The following is a 26,349-nucleotide window of genomic DNA, read 5'->3' as shown; positions in this document are numbered from 1 at the left end:
TGGGTGACAGAAGAAATACTGAATTTAATTGATGAAAGGAGAAAATATAAAAATGCAGTAAATGAAGCAGGCAAAAAGGAATACAAGCTTCTCAAAAATGAGATTGACAGGAAGTGCAAAATGGCTAGGCAGGCATGGCTAGAGGACAAATGTAAGGATGCAGAGGCTTACCTCACTAGGGTAAGATAGATACTACCTGCAGTAAAATTAAAGAGACCTTTGGAGAAAAGAGAACCACTTGTATGAATATCAAGGGCTCAGATGGAAACCCAGTTCTAAGCAAAGAAGGGAAAGCAGAAAGGTTGAAGGAGTATATAGAGGGTCTATACAGGGGCGATGTTCTTGAGGACAATATTATGGAAATGGAAGAGGATGTACATGAAGATGAAATGGGAGATATGATAATGCGTGAAGAATTTGAGAGAGCACTGAAAGACCTAAGTTGAAACAAGGCCTCGGGAGTAGACAACATTCCATTAGAACTACTGACAGCCTTGGGAGAGCCAGTCCTGACAAAACTTTACCATCTGGTGAGCAAAATGCATGAGACAGGCGAAATACCCTCAGACTTCAAGAAGAATATAATAATTCCAATCCCAAAGAAAGCAGGCGTTGACAGATGTGAAAATAACTGATCTATCAGTTTAATAAGTCACAGCTGCAAAATACTAACGCAAATTCTGTACAGACGAATGGAAAAACTGGTAGAAGCCGACCTCGGGGAAGATCAGTTTGGGTTCCGTAGAAATATGGGAACACGTGAGGCAATACTGACCCTACGACTTATCTTAGAAGCTAGATTAAGAAAAGGCAAACCTACGTTTCTAGCATTTGTAGACTTAGAGAAAGCTTTTGACAATGTTGACTGGAATAATCTCTTTCAAATTCTGAAGGTGGCAAGGGTAAAATACAGGGAGCGAAAGGCTATTTACAATTTGTACAGAAACCAGATGGCAGTTATAAGAGTCGAGGGACATGAAAGGGAAGCAGTGGTTGGGAAGGGAGTGAGACAGTGTTGTAGCCTCTCCCTGATGTTATTCAATCTGTATATTGAACAAGCAGTGAAGGAAACAAAAGAAAAATTCGGAGTAGGTATTAAAATCCATGGAGAAGAAATAAAAACTTTGAGGTTCGCCGATGACATTGTAATTCTGTCAGAGACAGCAAAGGGCTTGGAAGAGCAGTTGAACGGAATGGACAGTGTCTTGAAGGGAGGATATAAGATGAACATCAACAAAAGCAAAACGAGGATAACGGAATGTAGTCGAATTAAGTCAGGCGATGCTAAGGGAATTAGATTAGGAAATGAGTCACTTAAAGTAGTAAAGGAGTTTTGCTATTCTGGGAGCAAAATAACTGATGATGGTCGAAGTAGAGAGGATATAAAATGTAGACTGGCAATAGCAAGGAAAGCGTTTCCAAAGAAGAAAAATTTGTTTATATCGAGTATAGATTTACACTCCTGGAAATTGAAATAAGAACACCGTGAATTCATTGTCCCAGGAAGGGGAAACTTTATTGACACATTCCTGGGGTCAGATACATCACATGATCACACTGACAGAACCACAGGCACATAGACACAGGCAACAGAGCATGCACAATGTCGGCACTAGTACAGTGTATATCCACCTTTCGCAGCATTGCAGGCTGCTATTCTCCCATGGAGACGATCGTAGAGATGCTGGATGTAGTCCTGTGGAACGGCTTGCCATGCCATTTCCACCTGGCGCCTCAGTTGGACCAGCGTTCGTGCTGGACGTGCAGACCGCGTGAGACGACACTTCATCCAGTCCCAAACATGCTCAATGGGGGACAGATCCGGAGATCTTGCTGGCCAGGGTAGTTGACTTACACCTTCTAGAGCACGTTGGGTGGCACGGGATACATGCGGACGTGCATTGTCCTGTTGGAACAGCAAGTTCCCTTGCCGGTCTAGGAATGGTAGAACGATGGGTTCGATGACGGTTTGGATGTACCGTGCACTATTCAGTGTCCCCTCGATGATCACCAGTGGTGTACGGCCAGTGTAGGAGATCGCTCCCCACACCATGATGCCGGGTGTTGGCCCTGTGTGCCTCGGCTGTATGCAGTCCTGATTGTGGCGCTCACCTGCACGGCGCCAAACACGCATACGACCATCATTGGCACCAAGGCAGAAGCGACTCTCATCGCTGAAGACGACACGTCTCCATTCGTCCCTCCATTCACGCCTGTCGCGACACCACTGGAGGCGGGCTGCACGATGTTGGGGCGTGAGCGGAAGACGGCCTAACGGTGTGCGGGACTGTAGCCCAGCTTCATGGAGACGGTTGCGAATGGTCCTCGCCGATACCCCAGGAGCAACAGTGTCCCTAATTTGCTGGGAAGTGGCGGTGCGGTCCCCTACGGCACTGCGTAGGATCCTACGGTCTTGGCGTGCATCCGTGCGTCGCTGCGGTCCGGTCCCAGGTCGACGGGCACGTGCACCTTCCGCCGACCACTGGCGACAACATTGATGTACTGTGGAGACCTCACGCCCCACGTGTTGAGCAATTCGGCGGTACGTCCGCCCGGCCTCCCGCATGCCCACTATACGCCCTCGCTCAAAGTCCGTCAACTGCACATACGGTTCACGTCCACGCTGTCGCGGCATGCTACCAGTGTTAAAGACTGCGATGGAGCTCTGTATGCCACGGCAAACTGGCTGACACTGACGGCAGCGGTGCACAAATGCTGCGCAGCTAGCGCCATTCGACGGCCAACACCGCAGTTCCTGGTGTGTCCGCTGTGCCGTGCGTGTGATCATTGCTTGTACAGCCCTCTCGCAGTGTCCGGAGCAAGTATGGTGGGTCTGACACACCGGTGTCAATGTGTTCTTTTTTCCATTTCCAGGAGTGTATATGTCAGGAAGTCGTTTCTGAAAGTATTTGTATGTAGTGTAGCCATGTATGGAAGTGAAACATGGACGATAAATAGTTTGGACAAGAAGAGAATAGAAGCCTTTGAAATGTGGTGCTACAGAAGAATGCTGAAGATTAGATTGGTAGATCACGTAACTAATGAGGAAGTATTGAATAGGATTGGGGAGAAGAGGAGTTTGCGGTACAACTTGACAAGAAGAAGAGATTGGTTGGTAGGACATGTTCTGAGGCATCAAGGGATCACAAATTTAGTATTGGAGGGCAGCGTGGAGGGTAAAAATCGTAGAGGGAGACCAAGAGATGAACACACTAAACAGATTCAGATGGATGTAGGCTGCAGTACGTATTGGGAGATGAAGAAGCTAGCACAGGATAGAGTAGCATGGAGAGCTGCATCAAACCAGTCTCAGGACTGAAGACCACAACAACAACATAGTTAGTCTATGGTTCATTTTCCCCTTTCTAAACCCTGCTTATTGGAATCCAAGTACCTCTTCAATGTACAGCGTTAGCCGCTTTAGCAACAACATGCTCAGGATCTTGCAAGTTGTTCATAGTAAGGTAAGCCTTCAACAGTTGCTGCGTCTCATTGGGTTTCCTTTCTTTAATACTGGGCAGATGATAGACTGCTTCCATTCTGCCATGATCCTTCCTTTGCTCCAAATTAAACTGATTAGATGGTATACTCTTTGTTGTAGGATCTCTCTATCAGCATTCTGCACGTATGTCATCCATTCCTGGTGCCTTTCCTCTCTTTAGCATTTTTATAGCTTCTCCTCCTCTTCCGTGCTCAGCAGTTCATTCCCCAGAATTGTTACTGTATCTTCTTCTTTTTCTTCATCTGGCGCTGTTGATGGTGTTGTCTACATTCATGAGATTTTCGAAATAGTTCTTCCATTCCTCCATAACTTTTGTTTGATCAGTTATTAATTGTCTTGCTTGGCCTTTGATAACTCCAATCCTCACGTTGTACCCAATCTTGAAGAACATGACTGTCTTGTAAAAGTCTCTTGCATTGCCGACTGTTTGATCCTTTTCAGCCAGTGTTACCTTGCTGTTTATATACATCTCACTTTTCTGTTCAGAGGACTTCTCTTGCTTCTCTAGCTGCCTCCACGTATGCCAATCTTAATGTTTCATCTTGCTTGTTTGACAGCCATAACCTTTTAGCCTCTTTCCCCTTATTGACTGCATGTCTACACTTATTGTAAAACCATCCTTTGCTATGCTCCTCCTGCCTCTCTGAATTCGTTTCAGCACTTCATTTGCTATGTGTTTGACTTTGATCTTGAGCATGGACCATAATCTGTCTACATTATCTTCCTCTTCTTCTCGGGCATAGAACTTGTTTCGAATTTCAATTGCATATCTGTCCTTACTGTTGTCCTTTTTCAGTAAATCTGTGTTTATTTTGCAGTCTGCATCTCTTATCCTGCAGTTTCTGCATTCCATCCTTTCACTAATAGTTGTCAGCACAAGACAGTGGTCTGATCCTATTCCTGCACCTCTTCGAGATTTCACATTTTCAATAACATTTCTGCATCTAGTCTCCACTAATATGTGATCCGTTTGATTCTGTGGGTCTTGGTCAAGGGATTTCCATGTTAACTTATATATGTTTTTGCTAGGAAAGCAGGTACTCATAATCCTTAGGTTTTTGAAGCTGCCAGATTGAGTAGTCTCATTCAGTTGCTGTTGGAGGAGTTGTGTAGAGTATGGCGGCCAATGTAGGGTCTCAGAAAGGCCCCTTTTTCTACTTTGGCACTGGCATCACCTACAAATGTTTTCACATCGTACGATGGTGCATCTTCATAAATTCATTTTAGGTCTTCATAGAAACTGTCTTTTTCATTATCGTCTGTATCTTCTATAGGTACATGATATGAGGCCACTGCTAGGTTGTAATCAGCTATAGAAAAGGGATACTGACCCAACATATGTACAAAATTAGCTGACAGCTTTTGAGTGTGAAGTTACAAACAATGGGAAAAGTGTCAATGAAAATTCAACAGATTTGCAAAAGTATCATACATGAGAGAGGGCTGAAGATGGAGGAGTGGTGTGTAAACTACTGTGGAAGGCAAAAGAAGTATGCGACCTTATTAAGTTACAATGCCAAAGAAAGATTCAAATTCATTGGACACCCAGTTCCAGCCCCTCTCTTTCTACCAGAGAAATTCACCACTTATTCTTCCAGTTTTTCAGAACCTTCTTTTAGAGCTGCTATTTAATAATATTCTTTTTTGGAAACAAAGAAACTTGAAACTGAACTCTCTCTCTTATTAATGGAAGACAGGAGTTCAAAAGTACGTGTGGAGCTTTGAGTTCCTGGATTACATAACAAATAAATAATCTTTGTGCTACATTGATTGAATATGTGAAACTCTTGAAACTGATAATTATGATTACAATGAACGTTTCAGAAGCAGAACGTTATTTTTCGTCACTGAAAAGACTCAAAACTTTCTTACAGAATATTATGGACCAAGAAAGACTATCAGAATTTGCAATGCTATCTACTGAACAAGACCTCATTTTAAGAGTTCCTGACTTCAGTTAAAGAGAGACTGAAAAATTTGCAAATATAAAGGAAAGAAGAATGGAAATCCTGTGCAACTGATCACCATCAGATCAAAAATCAGAGATGCAATTGAACAATGTTAACACTGATCATGCTGAGAAAGTTTAGTAATACAGGCCCACTACTTCTGCAAATTAACACTTTATTCTGTGTGCAGATTTTGATATTACAAGCAGGTGTTGCAGTGACATAAGTGAATGCTCTGCTTATATAATGGATTACAAAAACATACTAAATTGGCCATTTGTTCACTGACAGTAGCTCTTATGTGAGTGAAGCAAGCAGTATATGCAGCACACATACAAGGTGAGACAATCTCAACACAATACTAGCCTAAAGATGGAAGAAATGAGGGATAAGCTAATTTAATATTACAAGAATTTCATGATGAACAACCAAATAGTGAAATGTAATTTTGTATGCACGTACCATATTTAATCCTACTCATATGAGATTTGATCCTCAGATTCACCATTCACAAAATATGATCTAGCATTCACAGCTGATATTTTTTGTAGTCAATGCCTCCCAGTCCTTCTTGAAGAACATCCCGACAACCCCCAACATCACCCCAGCTGAATCCCGTGCCATTAAGGAGCTGAAAATAGACCGCTCTATTGTCATCCTCCCGGCGGATAAAGGCTCCACAACTGTCGTACTTGACCGTGTGGAATATGTGGCAGAAGGACTGCGTCAACTCTCCGACACCTCAACCTACAAAGCTGTTACCCAGGATACCATTCCCTCCATCCAGACTGAGCTGCAAAAAATCCTAAAAATCCAAGGTCCCTCACAAGGCCTCACAACGGCTTCCATAGACTTGCTCATTCCACCTGAGCCACGTACCCCTACCTTCTACCTATTACCCAAAATCCACAAAGAGAACCATCCTAGCCGTCCCATTGTAGCAGGCTTCAAAGCCCCAACCGAACGTATCTCAGCTCTGGTAGACCAGCACCTGCAACCTATCACCCGCAGACTCCCATCCTACATCAAAGACACAAACCACTTCCTAGAACGCCTCAAATCCATTCCCACTCCTCTCCCACCTGAAACCTTTCTTGTCACCATAGATGCTACATCCCTTTACACAAACATCCCACACACCCATGGTCTCTCTGCCCTTGAGCACTACCTCTCCCAACGCCCACCCGAAGATCTTCCAAAAACCTCGTTCCTTATCACACTTACCAACTTCATCCTCACCCATAACTACTTCACTTTTGAAGGCCAGACCTACAAACAAATCACAAACATTCCACATCAAATCAGGGGAACGGCCATGGGAACCAGGATGGCTCCGTCCTATGCCAACCTCTTCATGGGCCGCATGGAGGAGGCTTCCTGAAGACCCAACAGCTGCTTCCCCTGGCCTGGTACAGGTTTATAGATGATATCTTTGTGGTCTGGACTCATGGTGAAGAAACACTCCTTAATTTCCTCCATAACCTCAACTCCTTTTCGAATCTGAATTTCACCTGGTCCTTCTCCAAAACCCAAGCCACCTTCCTGGATGTTGACCTTAATCTTGTTGAAGCTCACATCCACAACTCTGTCCATATCAAACCCACAAACAAACAACAGTACCTTCACTTTGATAGCTGCCATCCTTTCCACATCAAACGCTCCCTTCCCTACAGCCTAGGTATTCGTGGCAAACGCATCTGCTCCAATGATGAATCCCTCAACAATTACACCAATAACCTGACCAGTGCTTTCCTCTCCCGCAACTATCCTGCAGACCTTGTCCACAAACAGATCTCCCGAGCAATACATTCCTCCCCATCCAACAACAATGTTCCTACCCCCAGACCACACAGAAGCATCCCCCTTGTCACCCAATATTATCCTGGCCTCGAAAACATCAACAAATTACTCCGCCAGGGATATGACTTTCTCAAGTCAACCCCTGAAATGAGATCATCCCTTGACAAAATTCTCCCCACACCACCCAGAGTTGCCTTTCGTCGCCCCCCTAACCTCCGTAACATCCTTGTTAAACCCTACAATATTCCCAGACTACCTTCTCTACCCAGCGGTTCCTACCCCTGTAACCGACCCCGCTGCAAAACCTGCCCCATGCATCCCCCCACAACCACCTACTCCAGCCCCGCTACTGGTAAAACATACACAATTCAAGGCAGGGCCACGTGTGAAACTACACGTCATTTATCAACTGACATGCCTGCACTGCACAGCCTTTTACATCGGCATGACAACTAAACTGGCTGAGCGCATGAACGGACACAGACGAACTGTCCGCCTAGGAGATGCCCAATACCCAGTAGCGGAGCATGCCCTCCAGCATAATTCTAGGGACCTAGGAACCTGCTACACTGTATGTGCCATTTGGCTTCTCCCACCCAACACCAGTCCCTCTGAACTGCGGAGATGGGAACTTGCACTCCAACACATCCTTTCATCCCGCCATTCCCCTGGACTGAACCTACGTTAAACAACCTCACTCCCATTTACTCTTCAGTCTTCTCTTCTTTCCCTTTCCTCTTTAGCCATTCACGCATCTTTTCATCCTACATAGTTGTGTTTATCTTTATACTATATGCCTCTTTACCTCTGTATGCGTCCTCTTTGGTTTGAAGCTGGCACAGTACTTACAGTAGAATATCTTTGGCTTCCCTCTGAGAACCATGCCTCCATCCTTGCTACCCTCCCTATTTTCCTTTCCCTGTTGCTTCATAGCCTGGGTTGTGAGTAACTGAATCTCCTTTCCCTTCTTCCCTTTCTTTCCCCTCTCTCCTCCCTGATGAAGGAACATTTTTTCCGAAAGCTACGAATGTAAATTTTCGGTTCTGTTGTATGGGTATCTATCGGCTGTACTGAGCTGAGGTAAGTACTGGCCAGCCCCTCTATCTCTTTGTTAGTCTTTGTAAGAAAACTATGCTAAAATAAAAACTACCTGCAGCAACTGACTTTTCATAGCAAGAAAATGGGTAGATTGTGATTACTAATGACTTGATGCTGAGCTATGTTTGCGTAAATGGAGGAGAATGTTTGTGCTACATTCTTTCAGCCAACACATCATCTGCAAATTAAGAATTTGATATAAAAGGGAAATACAGCGATAGTAATAATTCATTATAGAACAACTCCCCAACTTCATGTTATGGGTATTGTGAACTGACTACTCAAGGGTCATAGATGACAGTTTTTACAAAGACCAGCTTCTTCAAGAAGACTGAGTATGTCCTCACTCCAGGATTGAAGTTGAATGGATATATCAGAGGATGACAATAATAACAGTAGTATCAAGAAGAAAGAAATAACAATAGATTCACAAATGAAGATGGAGATTAAAAGGATTAGGTATACCACTGACTATAAGATTAGGTAGTACATATGGATGAAAACAAACAGTGGAAGTTTTTATTCCCATAATTAAGTTTACAGAAGTAAATCTTCACACTTATAGAAGGATCTTTAGATATTTTGCACTAATAAGACACTTTGTAATTTTGATTTATGACAATCTATTGAAAAATGAAAAGAAATAGTTCAGTAAGTCTCTTTAAAATAGTGGGATGTCCTGTAGCCTGATCAATGTGAGATATTCTATTAAATTAGATTGTCAATGTCATCAACACAGTAAGAGAATTTATACACACAATCCCGACACATGCATTACATGTTAACATTTGCTAGTCGCTGTATGCGGGAAGTAAGGAAGAACAAAAGAAAGAAAGAAAGAAAGAAATACTGTAAGAACTGAAGGCTCCTTGACAATTTAAGCTCTGAAGTTGCCACCAGCATTGATGGTTTTGTTATACGAGTGAAACATATCAGTGCAAGTTAAGCCATTATAATCGTGTGACGAGATAGCAAAGTCCTAGCAGCAAACATCAGTTGCTTCACTGACTTAAGCAAGTGGGCAATGTTGGCAGTCCATGTTTCAGAGTCAGAAACAATTGACTCTGCCTAAAAGCTACTGCTGCTTTTCTTGGTGTGTGGATGTACACAGTTATTGATGATTTTATAAACAGAAGGTGTTATTGCAATACAGACTCACAGGCAAATTAATAGTTGTTTACTGTAATGCGTGTAATGATACAATTAGTGTGTACTGTTTCGTATCAACATACGGAAATTGGGACTCTCTAATCAAGAGTGAGATAAACTTTGCAACAACTGTGAAGCATTTTTGTTTTGCATGTTGGTATTTCAGTTGCTCTGGGTTTATTTATCGATCGTCTTTTTTATTTGTAGTTCACTGTCGCTATTTGAGGTCACATATTGTCATTTGGGGATAGTGAGAGGGGCTATAGATGCTAGAAAATGGAGTGTCAAGTGGAGAAATCTGAATACTTCTGATATATTCTTCTGTTCTGAGATCCACAGAGGGGTGACAGCAGCGAAGACAGCCAGAAACTTTTGTGCTGTGTATAGGGATAATGCCACCGAACAGAGAAAGGCAAGAAAATGGTTTTCTCATTTTAAGGAGAATTGTTTTGACTTTAGTGACTCTCCACATTTAGGAAGACCTCTGGAGTTTGATGAAGATCGTTTAAATGCTTTAATCCACAATGATCCATGTTAGTGTACTTGAGAACTGGAGAATGTGGTGAACTATGATCATTCCACCATCATGCGACATCTGCATGCAATGAGGAAGGTTCAAAAATCGGGTGTATGTGTATCACATGCTCCAAGCCAAAATCACAAAAAAATCAGCAGGTGGCCATACGTGCATGCTCGCCATCAACTGGCTCGTGAACAACACCGACTATCCCTATCCAGCACGGTTACTTGTGACGAGAAATGGTGTCTTTATGCCAACATTAGGAAAAGAAAGGAATGGTTGAGCCTAAGCAAAGCAGCAACTCCTGTTACAAAGACATGTGTGCACCCACAGAAGATAATGCTATGCATTTGGTGGAACAGCCACTATGTGGTGTACTATGAATTGCTTCCCCTGAGGTTTAACCATCACTGCTGACATTTATTGTCAACAACTGAGGTGTCTTGCAGATGCCATCCAAGAACTATGATGAGGAAGACTGTGTGAAGTGATGGTACTCCACAATATCGCCCACCCACATTGTGCTACATTGACAAAGAACACTATACTGGAGTTGGGTTGGGAAGTCATTCTGCACCCATCTCATTCACCTTATCTTGCACCCTTTGATTTTCACCTTTTCTGCTCACTATGGAACAACCTTCAAGGAACTTTTTTACCAGATGAAAGGGCGCTCCAAACATAGCTTGACGAGTTCTTTGCCCAAAAAGCACAAGATTTCTACAGTTGCGGTATCGAGAAGTTACCCCAGAGCTGACAGACTGTTGTGAATAGTGAAGGAGAATATATTGTTGACGTCTGAAGTCTCTGTTATGTGTATCTATTGTCTTTATTAAACTTATGGAAAAATGCTAACAACTTATGTGAAAGTGTTGTGAATACTGGGCTGGTGCATAAGAGAGATGAGCTTGCCATCTAACTATTCATTTACACATATAAAATAATGAACCGTACTTGCTGGTAAGGCGAAGTAATCAAGTAATGCTTCTCCATCTTTCAGAGTGTAAACAGGAAGAAGAAATGCAGAAAGTGAGCCAGCAACTAGATGCAAAACTAGTCGTTTTGCTTGCAGCTCACTGGCCTCAAGTCCTGAATCAGACAGGACTGTGGATTTGTTTAAAAATGCGCAATCTTTCCTCTGGTGAAGCGCATATAAATTAATAGCAAGCATCTGAAACAGATGAAGATGTACAATTAGACCTCTGGTAAGTTCAGTTAAACAAATTAATATACTATTATGAAAGCAGCCTTCTGCAGATGAATAATAGCAGGAACAATAATGACTAATAAAATAAATAACAGATCACTTTCACAACTTTTTAAATTTTAAATGCTTGCAAAATACAATCCCCCCTTTTAAATGTGAGGGTGTATTTCCTTCTTTTAAAAAGTACAAGGACAGAAATTATCAAACCTGTTGTGTTATTCTCACATTACACAAGGGAAAAAAAATTTCTCCAATTTTTGTGAACACCTTCAGAACTTAACTATAATACAAGTAATGTTTTGACTACTGTTTTCAGCTCTACCTTATTTTTCTGCAGCAGTAAAATAACATTCCAATTAATAGTAATTTTTGTTTCAATTCTACAATCTCTGTGTGTCTTCCTTAAAATAAAGATATGACTGACTCATACAGAATGCATCCATAGTAACACTTAGAAAACAATACAAACAGATTTCATCAAAAATGTTTTGATTATATGCATATGAACGTCTCATTACCTAAATGCTCCTTAGCACAGAGAATGAAACTGTAGGTACTTGCCACATAAAATGTAAGACAGGCAACAGCTTTAAGTATACAGAAATCCATAGATATCAGTATGAGACACATTGCATCCAAGAGAACAGGGTGCTCTCCAGAACATAAGATCAGAAGACTCTACTTAACCATTCTCTTCCACCTCAATAGCCAATAGTGTATAAATGGCAGACATTGTCTGCAGTAAAAATACTCCATATGATCACATTACACAGTACCTTGCCTGTACAAGAAAAACCTACATTTCAATGACATCCATCATCATTTCATTTCCTTATGTGCCAGTACATCCTGTGGGAGACAGATATCAGCAGGCACTTCCAATCTTATAATGATAGCATTGAAATAGTGGTATTCTTTATAGCACGACAAGTTAAATATGCATATATCTAAGGATACAGTCACAGGGGCACTGATATCTCGTGATTCCACTGACAACCGAGGTAGTCAGGAATCATCTCGAGTGTGTAAAGCCAAAGAGCCATTCGTGAAACACTTTCGGATCATGAAAACTAATTTCCAGTATTTGTAAAGATGTGAACCGAGCGCTGTTAAAAAATCTGATAAACTGAGGATGCAGTTCTGGCAATTACATCTTTCCAATATTTAAGCTTATACCACATTTTGAAAAGTATAATTTTGAAGATCTTGTGTGATACATTGGATGCTATTTGTGAGGCCCTAAAACCTAAATTTAAAGCTAATTTTTTCATTCTTGCATCCCAAATACTACAAAATAGAGCATTAAATTAATTAAGTACCAACTTTTGGAGCTAAGTCACTAAAAGAACTATAGTATAGTTGATTTCCTTCATTAAAAGTTATACTCAACCCAAAATAATATTCCAAGCAGAAATGTTGTTATTTACCTTCTCAAATCCACTGCACAAATGTTTAAAGAACATTGAAGTTACCAGTACTTTAATCTGATCATCTGAGTATACTGCCAGCATTGCGTTAATTGTCACCATTTTTAGAATAAAATGAGCTGTTGTGAAATCACATATTTTAACTTTCTTTAATTAAATAATCCTTACTTGTTCACACACAAATTTTTTCCTTGCACAATAACACAGAAATATCATCTACTTTCCACATGTAAATTAACCATCATGTGCTCATAACCTCATTGGCAAAACCTTTATACGTCAAAGTTGCACATTCTACCACAGTAGCATTACAAACCATACACTGAACAACGTATTCTGGAGAGATCTTTAAAGTGGCGTATCACTGAAACTACACATTTTGCAAAACACACATATAAAAAATGAAAAACATCAGATATTGCATGTTAGTTTCAAAGCTTCTGGTGCTAATTAGCACTTGGAAAAGGAGAGCGGCATCACAATGTCAAAACATTTTTAACTTTTGTGGCATGGTGTTTTCCCCTTCATCTCATATATTCATAAAACTTGGCTGGTAATTCCCACAACTGATCGAATAACGGAGGACAGAGTGTACAGTATCTGCTATGTTGTTTTTGAGACATATACCTCATAGCTCATTCACATGAATTCACCATCTTTTTAATAGCCAAAGTCGTATTGCAGCACTTGTCTCCAAGCAAAAAGGTGTCATAGTATCCATCCCACCCTTGGAGGTTAAAATCTTCACACATAGAATAAATTCTAACCTAACCTAACCTCCTTGACGCTACCACAAACTGACTAAGGAGATCGGATGCACCATGACCAAGCTATTGGCCAATGTCATCAGGTGACCTCTGACGATGGCATATGACAACCGTTATCTGTGTCACAATAAACACAGTCTAAGAGAACTTCCATGTCAATAAGTGGCATGATGGCGATCTGAGTAAGCTCACCCCGACAGGAAGTCTTCTCAGTACTGGAGATGAGCTATGAGAGGTGGTCTGCCTGACCACATGAAATGTGCTCCAGGCTGGACCACCTTGTATGTTAACTCCATTTTACGTGAGCGATTTTCTGGTCAAAATCTACTACTTGGAAGGTGTGCGCCTTTCATGCCTGTGCGTAAATCAGCAACTAACCTTGAGGCGAATGTGTCTATGATTTCAATGATCTACAGACTGTGACAAGTGTGGAGTTCTAACTTTCCAAGAATGTTCTATAGTGTGCATATGCAGAAACAAGGGACTATGGCGGCATCTGCTTACATCTGTTCTAGCTGAGTTCACTTCTATTAAGCTTACTGCTATGAAAAACGGATTTTGTGCTTTTGTCTTCTTAATCTTTAGTGTGCCGTTTGTTTTGTTTTCGCGACACACTGAGAAGTTACATAAGGTCCTTATATTTTTTCCTATTTCTGAATGCCAAACTGCAAAACAAACAGCTCTTAAACACAATTTTGGTGCTGACATGCACATGAAAATAACCACTCAAAACTGGTGAGACTCAGTACAGGAATAAAATGCCATGGGCGCTGCAGTAGGCTCTCTTGTCTCAACCAGTCATCTTGGACAAGAAAGTCGATCACATGAAAGGGACTTAAGAGGTGAGCTAGGAACCACTTGTTTTGACAAGCTGATGAAAAAAATCTATCAGAAACTACAATCATACTAATACCTGCCTAAGACCAACATCACAGCATTGTTGACTGATATGCTGTTGAAAATATCAAACGTTTACTGATGATGCTCCTGCAAAGAAATTGAACTTTACACTGACAAGCACATTTTTTTAATATCTGACAGGCCTGAGGAAGAGAATATACTGATGTTCAACTCTCTTACAGAGTGTAATCAGAAATTCCTGACAACCACCAGTTAAATGTCCTACAGACAGTGACTTCACAGAGCATACGAGAGCACCTACAGTCACAAAAAACCGTGCAAGATTAGTAGAGAATACTGCAGTGCTGACACCAAAGTTAGGCTCATTTTCAACTCGTCATGACCTACCATCAATCTACTTAATACCCGGTATCTTGAGACTAGCCCTAGCCTTGTGATAGTGATGGTGGTGGTGGTGACTGGTTTGTGGGGCGCTCAACTGCACTGTCGTCAGCACCCATACAAAGTCCCAATATTTTTTTCACACAGTCCAATTTGTTTTCCCACACAGACACAGTCCTCTTTTTTTTTTCCCCCCACGCACAATCTAATATAGCCTCTGTCACAATTGATGATGATGAAATGATGAGGACAACAAAAACACCCAATCCCCGGGCAGAGAAAATCCCCAACCCCAGCGGGAATTGAACCTAGGATCCCGTGATTCACAGCCAGACATACTCGCCACTAGATCATGAGCTGCGGACACAGTAGCTTTGTGTGGTGTCCACCCATAATATGGAAAAGCATTATATATACAATGAATCCCAGTGTAACATTTGCCATTCCTTCAGAAGCATGCAAAAGAGGGGACTTGGGCACTTGTGTCAATAATAAAGGATGGCTTGGAGACCCACTGGATCCAAAATTAGCATTTATGAAGCTCAAAAGATTATATGCCCTTGCTGCTACTCTCCATAAAAATAGCTGCTATTCCTAGTGCAGTTTATGAACTGTAATTTATGCATTCTGTCACACTGAAGGCTGTCAAAAACTGAAGAGTGAGCCAAATTAGCACCAAAGTTCACTAAATAAAATGGTGCTAGCACCTGCTATGCAATGGGAGCCACAAATTACTAATCTGAGTAACATTTTGTAGACAATATAGTACTTATCTCAATAAAAGATTAACATACAACTGTGAAAACCTTTTCTTATGGTATTTGTAAAGTATGATCTCATAATAATTTGTTACACAAGATACCATCTACTTAGTAGATGATTACAGAAAATTTGCATGGGAAAAAGACAAAAGGACTGGTATACATATAAACTTAGTAGGCAACTGAGACATGTTAAACTTAGTACTTACAATTGTTGATGTAAAGTTAACATGTGCTACTATGAATCTGACAGCATTATTAATTAATATACAGGGGGATTAATAAGCGACTGTTAATGTGTCCAAAATCAATGTCACAGCAAAAGATTTTTTCCCAGATGATGGTGTGGTTCCAATACACAGTACTTATAGAGCATTCAGCACACAACACAAAAATACACCCACTACCATCTTTCATAATGAAAGCAGCAGGAGGGATATAAAATGCATCACCCCAGCCTCAGCTTTCCCAACATCTGAGGTGGTGCAGCAGCTTAAATTTGTTCCTTCTGCAACATATGTAGATTAGCTAGGTGTTAAGGCATTTTGGATATTTAAGTATAAGTCAAGCAATGAATTACAGTAGATTACTGTTCTAGATTTGAATGTGATCACTTGTGGATGTGTGGTAAGTGGCTCCCTACTCAGTGCAGCCCATTCTGCAGGTGCAATTCCTGAATGGAAGAGATTTGTGCAGTCTACCAGTAATGTAATTCAAGGTGAGGAAGCTATAGTAATTTTTGGCCATTCTTTAATTCACCACAAAGTGAGTACAACATGTTATATGGCTTTAAAATATGCTGTTAAAAAAAAACTGTGAGATGCCACATTTACCAATCCAATCCATTTCCCATGAACACTGCATAGGTAACTGACAATATTACAATTACAAATTAGGCACTTTTGTGCCATCTTTATTGGAATGCATTTTACGTAAGTTCACCTAACAACTGCAAATCAGTTTTTACATAATAAACTGACAAGAACTCTACTATTTAAACTGGAACTCAATGACTTTTTTTTCTACTTTCATCAGAGAAAAGGACAGGAAATGCAGCAGAGGTATAATCTATCCGTAAACTGAAAAGCAATCAGCACTCACGGTGGAAGAAGTCACTATTACTGGAATGATGGCCAAGAATCTATGTCACCTCTAGCAATGTAGAACACTACAAACAGATTTATGTAGACTCTATCCACACCCTTTTCTTGTGTTTGTACTATCAGTATTCAACTCTGTATTCAATGCAGTGTTAACACATTTTGTGGAAGATAAACATCAGCACACCAGAACACGGTAGATTGGCAACATAGTTACGAGGGTCGCCCAGAAAGTAATGCATCCGCATTTTTTTTCCTCAGCTGAAAACAAAGCTACGAATGCGAAACGTTACATATGTATTATTTGAAGTCTCCTGAGTGAGCGTGCCCAATTTCTGTCACTTCCGACAGATAGCATAGCTGCAGGACAGTTTCAAAATAGCGTCTGTAGGTGATGTACATTACAAGCAACATGCAATCATTAAATTTCTCACTGCAGACAAACTGTGGGTAATACTCACAAATGCTTGTGAAAAGTCTATGGAGTATTTGCTGTCAACCGAAGTACAATCAGTCGCTGGGCACAGAGGATCAGAATGTGGTGTGGGGAGCTCCACAATTTGCAGCAGTTGGGGAGACCATCCACAGCTGTCATACCTGACATGTTGTCATTCACGAGGACAGATGCATTATGACTTGGCAGTTGGCACTGCATCTGTCAATTAGTAAAGGAAGTGAGCATGCCATTCTCCACACTCTTGCATATTCAAAAGTGTGTGCAAGATGGATCCCACAGTGTCTAATGGTGGACCACAATTGCACAGAAAAAGCATTTGTCTTGATTTGTTGCAACGTTTTGCAGCTAAGGGGGAGGCCTTATTGTCCCAGGTAGTGAAATGTGATGAAACCTGGGTTCACCATTTTGAGCCCGAAACAAAATGATAGTCAATGGAATGGTACCATTCCCACTCCCCACAGAAGAAAAAATTCGAAGCAACTGCTTCCGCTGATAAGGTCATGATCACCATGTTCTGGGACTGAAGGTGTGATTCTCACTGATGTGATGCCAAGAGGTGGAAGCATATGTTAACACATTAACAAAACTCAAGAAGCACTTCCAGTGACTTTGGCGCCACGGCAACCCAGGAGATATTTTGCTGCAACACAATAAATCTCAGCCCCACACAAGTCTGAGGACTGCTGAGCACATGGCAAAACAGGGTTGGAAAGTGTTACCCCATCCACCCTACAGCCCTCACCAAGCCCCCTCGGACTTCCACTTGTTTGGGCTATTAAAGGATACCATTCGTGGAAGACTGTTTGACAGTGATGAGGAGGTGATTCACACAGTGAAGCACTGGCTCTGCCTTCAGGTCAAGGATTGGTACTGACAGGGCATACACGCCCTTGTTTCGCAATGGTGGATGGCCGTAGAACAGGATGTCAATTACATGGAAAAAATAGGGTGTGTAGATAAAACACCGTTCTTTCATTGTGTAATTCTCATTATGGTCAATAAAGAATTGTTGAAGAAAAAAATGTGGTGCGTTACTTTCTGGGCAATCCTTGTAGTACCAGGATCCTGAGCGTACCTGCTACACCATACATTTAAAAGAAACATATAAACTTACTACTTCAGGAATTGTGTCAACTTGAACATCGTTCTTCCTTCTTTATGATTAGATGTCTGTTAATTACTGGTAATGTATACATGAATTCACAGGTAGAATCCTGAGCATATTCTTTTCCAATTTATTTTTCTTCTTACATGCATGACATTTTCATGAATCTTAAAAAAGAGTAGGCTACTGAATTGAAATCGCTCATCAGACACTATTCAACACTCCGCTAATGAATGTATTTTACTGTTAAATGTTTATTTTTTGTTTTCATTTTTACAAATACAAAAGTTCATTTTTTGAACCACTCTGGAACAGAAGCCCTTGTTATACCACCTACAATAGTGTCTTGATGCTTTCCCTCGTTTCCAGAAGATTTTGCATCTTCTAGCTAAGCCTGTCTTCTCTGCTGCTATTGGTGGCAGTTTCTCAGGCAAATGACAAGCCGTGAGTCTGGTCATAAATCACACACTGGAGAAGCACATGCAAAGTAAGTGGATTAAGGATGGAAAAGACCTACCGTAGTTTAATAAGAAAATGCTGAGAAAGAGACTGTTTCACCTATATCACAAAAAGTTACGCCAAATGGTCAACAGGCAGAAGTTAGTAGAAATTTGTGCATCTTTAAAAAGACTGATGCATGAATCGTGCAATTTACACCGTCATGCATTAGTAAATGATCCAGTAGAGAATCCTAGAAAATTCTGGATTTACATAAAATCACTTAAGTGGGTTTGAGGCATCTATTCAGTCACTTGTAGATCACTCTGGTGTGGCAGTAGAAGACAGCAAAGGAAAAGCTGAAGTTTTAAATTTTGCATTAAAACAACAGCAACAACAACATCATTCACATACGAGGATTGTATGGACATACCATCATTTGACCGCTGCACAAACTCCTGTACGGAGGACACAGACATAGGCAACCCTGCCACTGAAAAGCAGCTGAAAGAGTTGAAAACAAGTAAGTCTCCAGAGCCAGGTAGAATCCCAATTTGGTTTCACAGAGAGTACCCTTTGACATTGGTCCCACCCATAGCTTACATTTATTGTGAGTCTCTCGTCCAGAGGAAAGTCTGAAGTGACTGGAAGAAAAGGACAAGTAACTCCCACATATCAGAAGAGTAAAAGAATGGTTCCATAAAACTGCAGACCAATATCCTTAGCATCAGCCTGCTGCAGAACTCTTGAGCATATTCTTAGATTGAATATACTAAGCTTCCTTGATAATGAACAAATTCTGTCCACAAACCAGCACAGATTTAGAAGGCATCACTTATTTGGCCTTTGCTCATGATATCCTGTGAAGCATGGCTGAAGGACAACAGGCAGATTCATTTTCCTAGCATTTGACAGACTTTTGATAAAAGTTCGATCATGTGGAACAGATTCTTAGATATGAGAGTGGCTTGAGTTCATTTTAAGTAATGGTCCCAGACGGTGAGTGTTCATCGAAGACAGAGAAAGATGACATCAGGGGTGCCCCCAGAGAAATGTAATCGGACCAGTCTAATTTTCTGCATACATAAATGATCTGACAGATAGGGTGAGCAACAATCTGTGACTATTTTCTGATAATGCTGTAGTGTATGGGAAAGTGTCATCTGTGAGTGACTGTAGAAGGGTACCAGATGACTTGGATAGAATTTCTATCTGGTGTGATGAATGGCAGCTTCCTCTAAATGTAAGTTAATGAATATGAATAAGTAAAACAACCTATCATGCTTGAATACAGTATTAATGGTGTGCTATCTGTCATAGTTGTGTCAAATCTTGTGGTGTACGTTGCAAAGTGACAGGAAGTGCAACGAGTGGCAGATATTGGTTGCAGGAAATGTGAATGGCCAACTTTGGTTTATTGGAAGAATTGTAGGAAAGTGTCTTTCACCTATTAATGAAACCACATACACAACACTTGTATGACCCATTCTTGAGTACTGCTTGAGTGTCGGGGATCCCCACAAGATCAGATTAGAGAAAGACATCACTGCAATTCGAGGTGAGCTGCTAGATTTGTTACTGGTAGGGTAGATCAACATGCTTTTTTACAGAAATTTTTCCTGAACTGAAATTAAATGAAAATCCCTGGAGAGAAGACGACTTTTTTTTTTGAGAAAGTTTAGAAAACCTGCTTTTGTGACTGACAGCAAAATGATTCTACGGCCACTGACATACATCTCTCCTAATTACCACAAAGACGAAATAAAACAAATCACAGTTTGTACAAAAACATATAGCATATATTTTCATCCACTGATGTCTTATGAGATAATATTCTGAGGTAACTCCTCACTTAGGTTAACAGTATTCAATGCACAAAAGAAAATAATTACACATGCATGTCTTGCAGGTCCCTCTTTAAGCAGTTGTGAATGCTAATGACAGCCTCACAGTACATTTATTCACGTATGAAATTTGTTATCCAGAATCAAGCTAATTTTGGAAGTAAAATGCTCTGCTTTGTCGTTTAATGAATCTAACTGCGGTTCAGAAGGGGTGAAACATGTAGCTATAAAATCCTTTGACTATCAACGCACAGGAATAAAATGTCTGACAGGCAGTGGAGGTCTTTTCAAATGTAGATTAAAGATGTTGCTCTTTAACAACTCCTTCTACACCATGGAGGAATTCTAAAATAAATAATTAATAATAATGATGTGAATGACCAGCATATAGCCGTGTAAAGCACACCAGTTCAAGAACATTTTTCCACATAAGAAATTTAACATTTGGTGACCCTCTTTGCCTCGTACAATTTCACCCATGTCAGTTTTCACTATTAATTATGATAGGTACTACAAACAAATCTTGCACTTGGGCACCCAACCAGCTTGGCATCCCAGGCAGCTGTTTCTATTTGTGATGTGTCCTCTACAGAAACCTTAACAATTTTGGCATATCTGGTGCTGCTCTCACGTTGGCGCCCCAAGTGTGCCACTTTGGACCTAAACTGGCCCTGATAATATTTTTTTTTTTTTTTTTTTTTGATAGTTGTACATAAGTGTTCTATGTTTGTTCTGTTGACACATTCCACATCAACATTTACCATGGTTCAAATGGCTCTGAGCACTATGGGACTTAACATCTATGGTCATCAGTCCCCTAGAACTTAGAACTACTTAAACCTAACTAACCTAAGGACAGCACACAACACCCAGCCATCACGAGGCAGAGAAAATCCCTGACCCCGCCGGGAATCGAACCCGGGAACCCGGGCATGGGAAGCTAGAACGCTACCGCATGACCACGAGATGCGGGCAACATTTACCATGAACCTGATCTACAAAACAAGTAAGTAAGTAAACAACTGACGTACTAAATAACTAGACAGTCATTTTCTCTCACTCCGTTTAAGAGTGAAAGAGGTAAGGGAACAACAAAGAGGTACAGGGTCTCCACCACGTACTATACAGTACATGGAGTACTTACATTGATGTAGATGTTTACCCTTTAAACTCTAGATGCTGGACATGTGTATGTTTAATGCCATTCCTCCTTTTTCACACAATTTATTTGCTGATATGACAGTATGATCTTCTAATGGAGTTCTTTATTTTGTTTTCCTTTCACTATTCAGCTCAAGCACTTTTTATTTTATTTTATCAATTAGAAATGGATTTGTTATAAAATAACATTTGCTGTTGCCAGTCCTTTATTTTCTGCACAAGTGCATTTTTGTGCTCAGCTTTTACACATCAATAACGTTACACCTAAAAAGGTCATAATATGTGAAAAACACTCTGGTTAATGGGAATTATTTTCCAAAATTCACCGTGCAAAAAATTAAGGAAATATTTGACTGACAACAGCCAGTGTTGGTTGATAAAAAGAGTCACAAAGGCAGTGTTCAAAACTTTACTTTTTGCTATATTTGTCTGTCCTGCATAGTGAATGCAATGTGGATGTTACAACAGTACCTTCCCCAAACCATCACATTTCTCATTTGTGGGCAGGTGCATTCTCGTGTAAAATTGTTTCATTACTTCTTTTGCAAGTCAAAGCTCTTCAAGTAGTTTTTATCCAGTTACCCCAGAACATCTGCATAAAATTCTCAAGTTGCATTTTATCATTAACATCTTCCTCAGTATGATGAACCTATCTTAGTCCTACTTATTGTGTTTATTTCAGCATGTTAAATCACCAGTAATAAGTTTCTTTCACATCTCAACATCAAATCATTGCAAAAACCACATGAATGCCTTTTTAAAATTGTCCAAACATTCATGAGAAATCCTTATTCACACCTGCAAATGGTCAACATTCAAAAAATGCAACTTCTAATTTGCACAAAGGTTTCTCATGGTTAAATCTTTATATGAACTGCACAATATTCTTCTTTCTGGTAATCGGCAGCGCCTCAACCAATCATGTAACAGAATCTTGTAAACATATCTATGGCAATGCATCGGTGTTGCCGCAACTCTATAGGTGACTTTTGTTTTCACCTGCAGCCACTGGTGATCTGTAGTTAACAGCGCTGCTAGCTATCAGGGATTTTCTTACCCCGACTCTACTATAGCCAGCCAATTTAGGCCCGAGCAGCGATGAGTTCGCTCTCATTCTCTGCGAGTCAGTTGATGCCATGCTCTGATCATAGCCTCCCAATAAACCATCAGCAAGTGTGGACAAATTTCCACTGGCAATCAACTGTTCACATTGAAGCATTTTTTTCCGTTTATATATTTGAACAAAACATACTCATAAAACAACTACTTTATAAGCCACACAGACAGAACTATTCTACTGAAGAAGTTACACTAGCATGACATGTGGTAACTTCATAAAAACTAAATTTCAGCAACATCAATGTCATCTCTAAGGTTTGCAGAGAAATCATTGTCTTGTGCTTTTAAAGGTCAAATTACGATACCATGGCTGAGTCTTTCTTGCACACATTTTGAAACAAATTTTTTTAAAAAACCTTGAGAACTGTATCTAGGAAGTTCAGATATGTCACCACAAAGCAACCACATAATTACCAACAAATTACATATATTTGCAGATAAAAACCAGCACATCACTAACCTGAACAAGCTGGGTAGCACTAAAGCTCTCTGTTGCAACAAGAGCTGTCAATGTGTTTGTCAGCAACTTGACGTATTTCTCAGCAACTTCTAAATCAGTCTGTTTGCTCAAAAGACCATGAAACCTCAAAAAAACTGTCACGCACTCTGGTACTGTTAGCTTTGCACGGCCCTCAACATCTATCCTGCAAAAATTTACAAGTTTTAAAGAAAAGGTGCTTACATAAAGAAACACACAATAAAATTTCCTATTCACATTTTCCATGATGAACAGAGAAATGTGACAGTATGCAGACATTAACAACAATGATAACAACAACAGCTGTGTTTTGACAAAAGATGTCAAAGTCATATTTTACTTAAAAAGGACCTGCACAATCCCTTAAAATGGGAGGGATATATATGGCAATTCAAAATGAATGTAGTGATTACAAATAGCTACTTATATCTTACAGGTGTTCTATATGACACCCCCTTGGTTACCCAGGCACCATCTGGGGATCATCTGTTTCACACCATATGCCCTGAAACATATATGGAATCACCTATGCAAGTTTCGTGTACTGGAGTCAGTGAGGTCTTTTATATAACCCCATAACAAGAAATCTGTGGGTGCCAGGTTACGAGATGTCAGTGGCCAAGAGCAGAACACGGAATTGTCATGTCCAGTATGATGAATTCAATGATTTGGAAGTGTGGATTAAAAACGTGCGAAATTCCAGTCTCAACGTGAGGGTGTTTGATCTTGGTGAAAGATGTGATCCATGAAATCTGTATCAAGCTGTGACATCAACCACTGCTCAAGTACGTACAGGTAAATACTTGTTGAAAAACTTAGTTTAATGAGGAAAAATTGCCCATAAAATTTCTGTGCTGACATTGTAAAGAAGACTTTAACTTCTGGTATGTCACACTTATTTTCAAGTATATAAAAAAGCTTTTCTGTGCCCAATAATTTAAAGTTGTGCAGGTTACTCTTCACTGCTTTTTTGGAAGTCAAAATTTTGACTTTCTCTTACATTTTCTGTAATTCTTACTGATGTGCTGCTACGTGTTAAATATTCATAACCATCTGTAACCACTTTATTCATTTTGTCCTGTACTTTCCCTATGTCAGAAAAATCTATCTGCACTGTGGTTGAGTTTCCACATTACACTGTGGGTCCCTGTACAACTGACTGGGTGAGCCCATTCTCACACATTCAAACAAGCAGTTGAGTTTATGACATCTTAGTTTTTCTTTGATGTTCATATTAGCTTTATAAGTGGTATCATCTAATGAGGAAATGTGAGTCACTTAGCATCTGCCACAAAGTTTTCCAGTGAAAGTACATACTAGTACAAAGGAAAAACTGTACTACTAATAGTTTGATCACATGCTATAACATCTGTGGTCACTTTTGACACAGTATTTCACAAATATATGTTTATCTCAACACAATTGACTCTGGCAGATTACTCGTGCAAACCGATGCAGTTACTTACTCTTCATCAACATACTGATTTAAAGTCTTGGTCAGGTTCAGGGCTGCAGCTGGAAAAGGATGTCTAACTGATACACTGCGCACATAATAAAATACTGTGCTCAGTCGGTCACCACGAGCAGCTTCCACTAGAGCTAACTGGTTGTATGGATGACCACTGCATGGTGACAGTTGCACTGCATATCTGGAAAAAAAGTTTTTGTCACTTGTTGCTTTGCAAGTATAGGTATCTTTCCCAAATAGATTATTATAGACCCTAATGACCGACTCATTACACATGAAGGAAGAACTGTAAAACAACTGCCACTACAATTAATCAAACAGATCATTCCACAGTCCCTACAAACATACAAATAATAAGACTGCAGAATATGGAGTTCCATTTCTTCAATTCAGTAAAAAATTGTAGATATGTAAAACATATTAGATGAAACATACAGTTGTGGACCCAACACCAGTGGACCCAACACCAGTGGAACCAACACCAGTGGAACCAACACCAGTGGAACCAACACCAGTGGAACCAACACCAGTGGAACCAACACCAGTGGAACCAACACCAGTGGAACCAACACCTGTGGAACCAACACCTGTGGAACCAACACCTGTGGAACCAACACCTGTGGAACCAACACCTGTGACTATTTGTTACCCACCCCCAACCGCATCTGGTCCCTGCCAACTCGATAAGCAATCGAGTGGGTGTACCTATGCATAGAGTGCGCCAACCACTAATAATACTGATATGTACCATTCCATTGTTGTTTTACAATTGCGAGCCCACTTCTATTCCTTCATTTTTGCTTCAGCTAACATAGCGATAAGTTGTATTTTATACGTCCAAGTGAGCAGCAGTAATAGTAGTATAAAATAAACAATGAGCCAGGTGAGAAAAAATGTACAATCTGTGCAAGAAAATGACTCAGATTACAAGCTAGCATCGCAGCCCCATAATGATGCAGTTGCCTATGAGATAACTACAAATGGGATAAGGTTTTTTTTTTTTGGGGGGGGGGGGGGGTGGAGACCTTGATGCAACTGCACAATTTAATGGTTCGAGTGGGTCATTACTGTACATTAACACTTGTACCTGGCAATAGAGTGAGACAACAAAAGTTTATTTTATTATTGTTTAATTAGACAGTGATTTGGCTCATATAATGCAAGTTAGTTACATTAAGATTAAACTGTGATTTTGCTCACATATGTTATACCTTGGTAACAAAGACAGCTCTTCTTTACATGTGCACAAAGTATGCTGTGCAGCCACTCATGTTATGAAAATTTGTTAAGGGTGAAGACAGCTACAGAGTAAAGAATGCCTTCTATAGTCCGATTAAAATTACTTGATAGTCGACGTCTGTCACTTACTGCTACAGTGTTGCACATTGGCTACTGGCTACCGCTTGATTACAGGTGAAAGCCAAACATGCTGGGTCACGACACAAATGCCGTTAATGCATAATGTGGAGCAATTTTGTAAGCAGCTGCCATGAGGTATGTTGGAGAGGCAAGATGCTCAGCTGACAGCTGAGTTTAAGGAACTAATGACTGAAATGCAGGAGACAACACATTTTGTAGCCCTGAATTTAAAAGCATGTCCTAAGCTAATCAACACCTCATCATACACAATCTATCTGAGAAAATAGGAGCCAACAATCTGTGGCACAACTAAAAATCACAATCGATTTGTTCACAGCAATTACAGCTAACCTCTATGAGCAAACTCAAAACAGAAAAAAACTGGATTCACCACTAAA

At 40.4% G+C, this 26,349-nt stretch overlaps 1 protein-coding gene across 1 annotated transcript in view; it reads right to left on the bottom strand.

Moving 5' to 3' along the window:
• The window catches only part of LOC126184558 (nonsense-mediated mRNA decay factor SMG7-like), a 211,830-nt gene that overhangs the window by 78,812 nt on the left and 106,669 nt on the right, over positions 1-26,349 (bottom strand). Inside the window, exons 10-12 of the mRNA XM_049926985.1 lie at positions 24,591-24,773; positions 23,107-23,290; positions 10,973-11,189 (exon numbers count right to left, since the gene is read on the bottom strand). Of these exons, the coding sequence (XP_049782942.1) occupies positions 10,973-11,189; positions 23,107-23,290; positions 24,591-24,773 (584 nt within the window). The remainder of the gene's footprint in view (positions 1-10,972; positions 11,190-23,106; positions 23,291-24,590; positions 24,774-26,349) is intronic.

The sequence above is a fragment of the Schistocerca cancellata genome, chromosome 4 (genome assembly GCF_023864275.1).
Source record: "Schistocerca cancellata isolate TAMUIC-IGC-003103 chromosome 4, iqSchCanc2.1, whole genome shotgun sequence".
In the NCBI taxonomy this organism is placed as follows: Eukaryota; Metazoa; Arthropoda; class Insecta; order Orthoptera; family Acrididae; genus Schistocerca; species Schistocerca cancellata.
The sequence above is the reverse complement of the archived record's forward strand: the minus strand, read 5'-3'. Positions and strand labels throughout refer to the sequence as shown.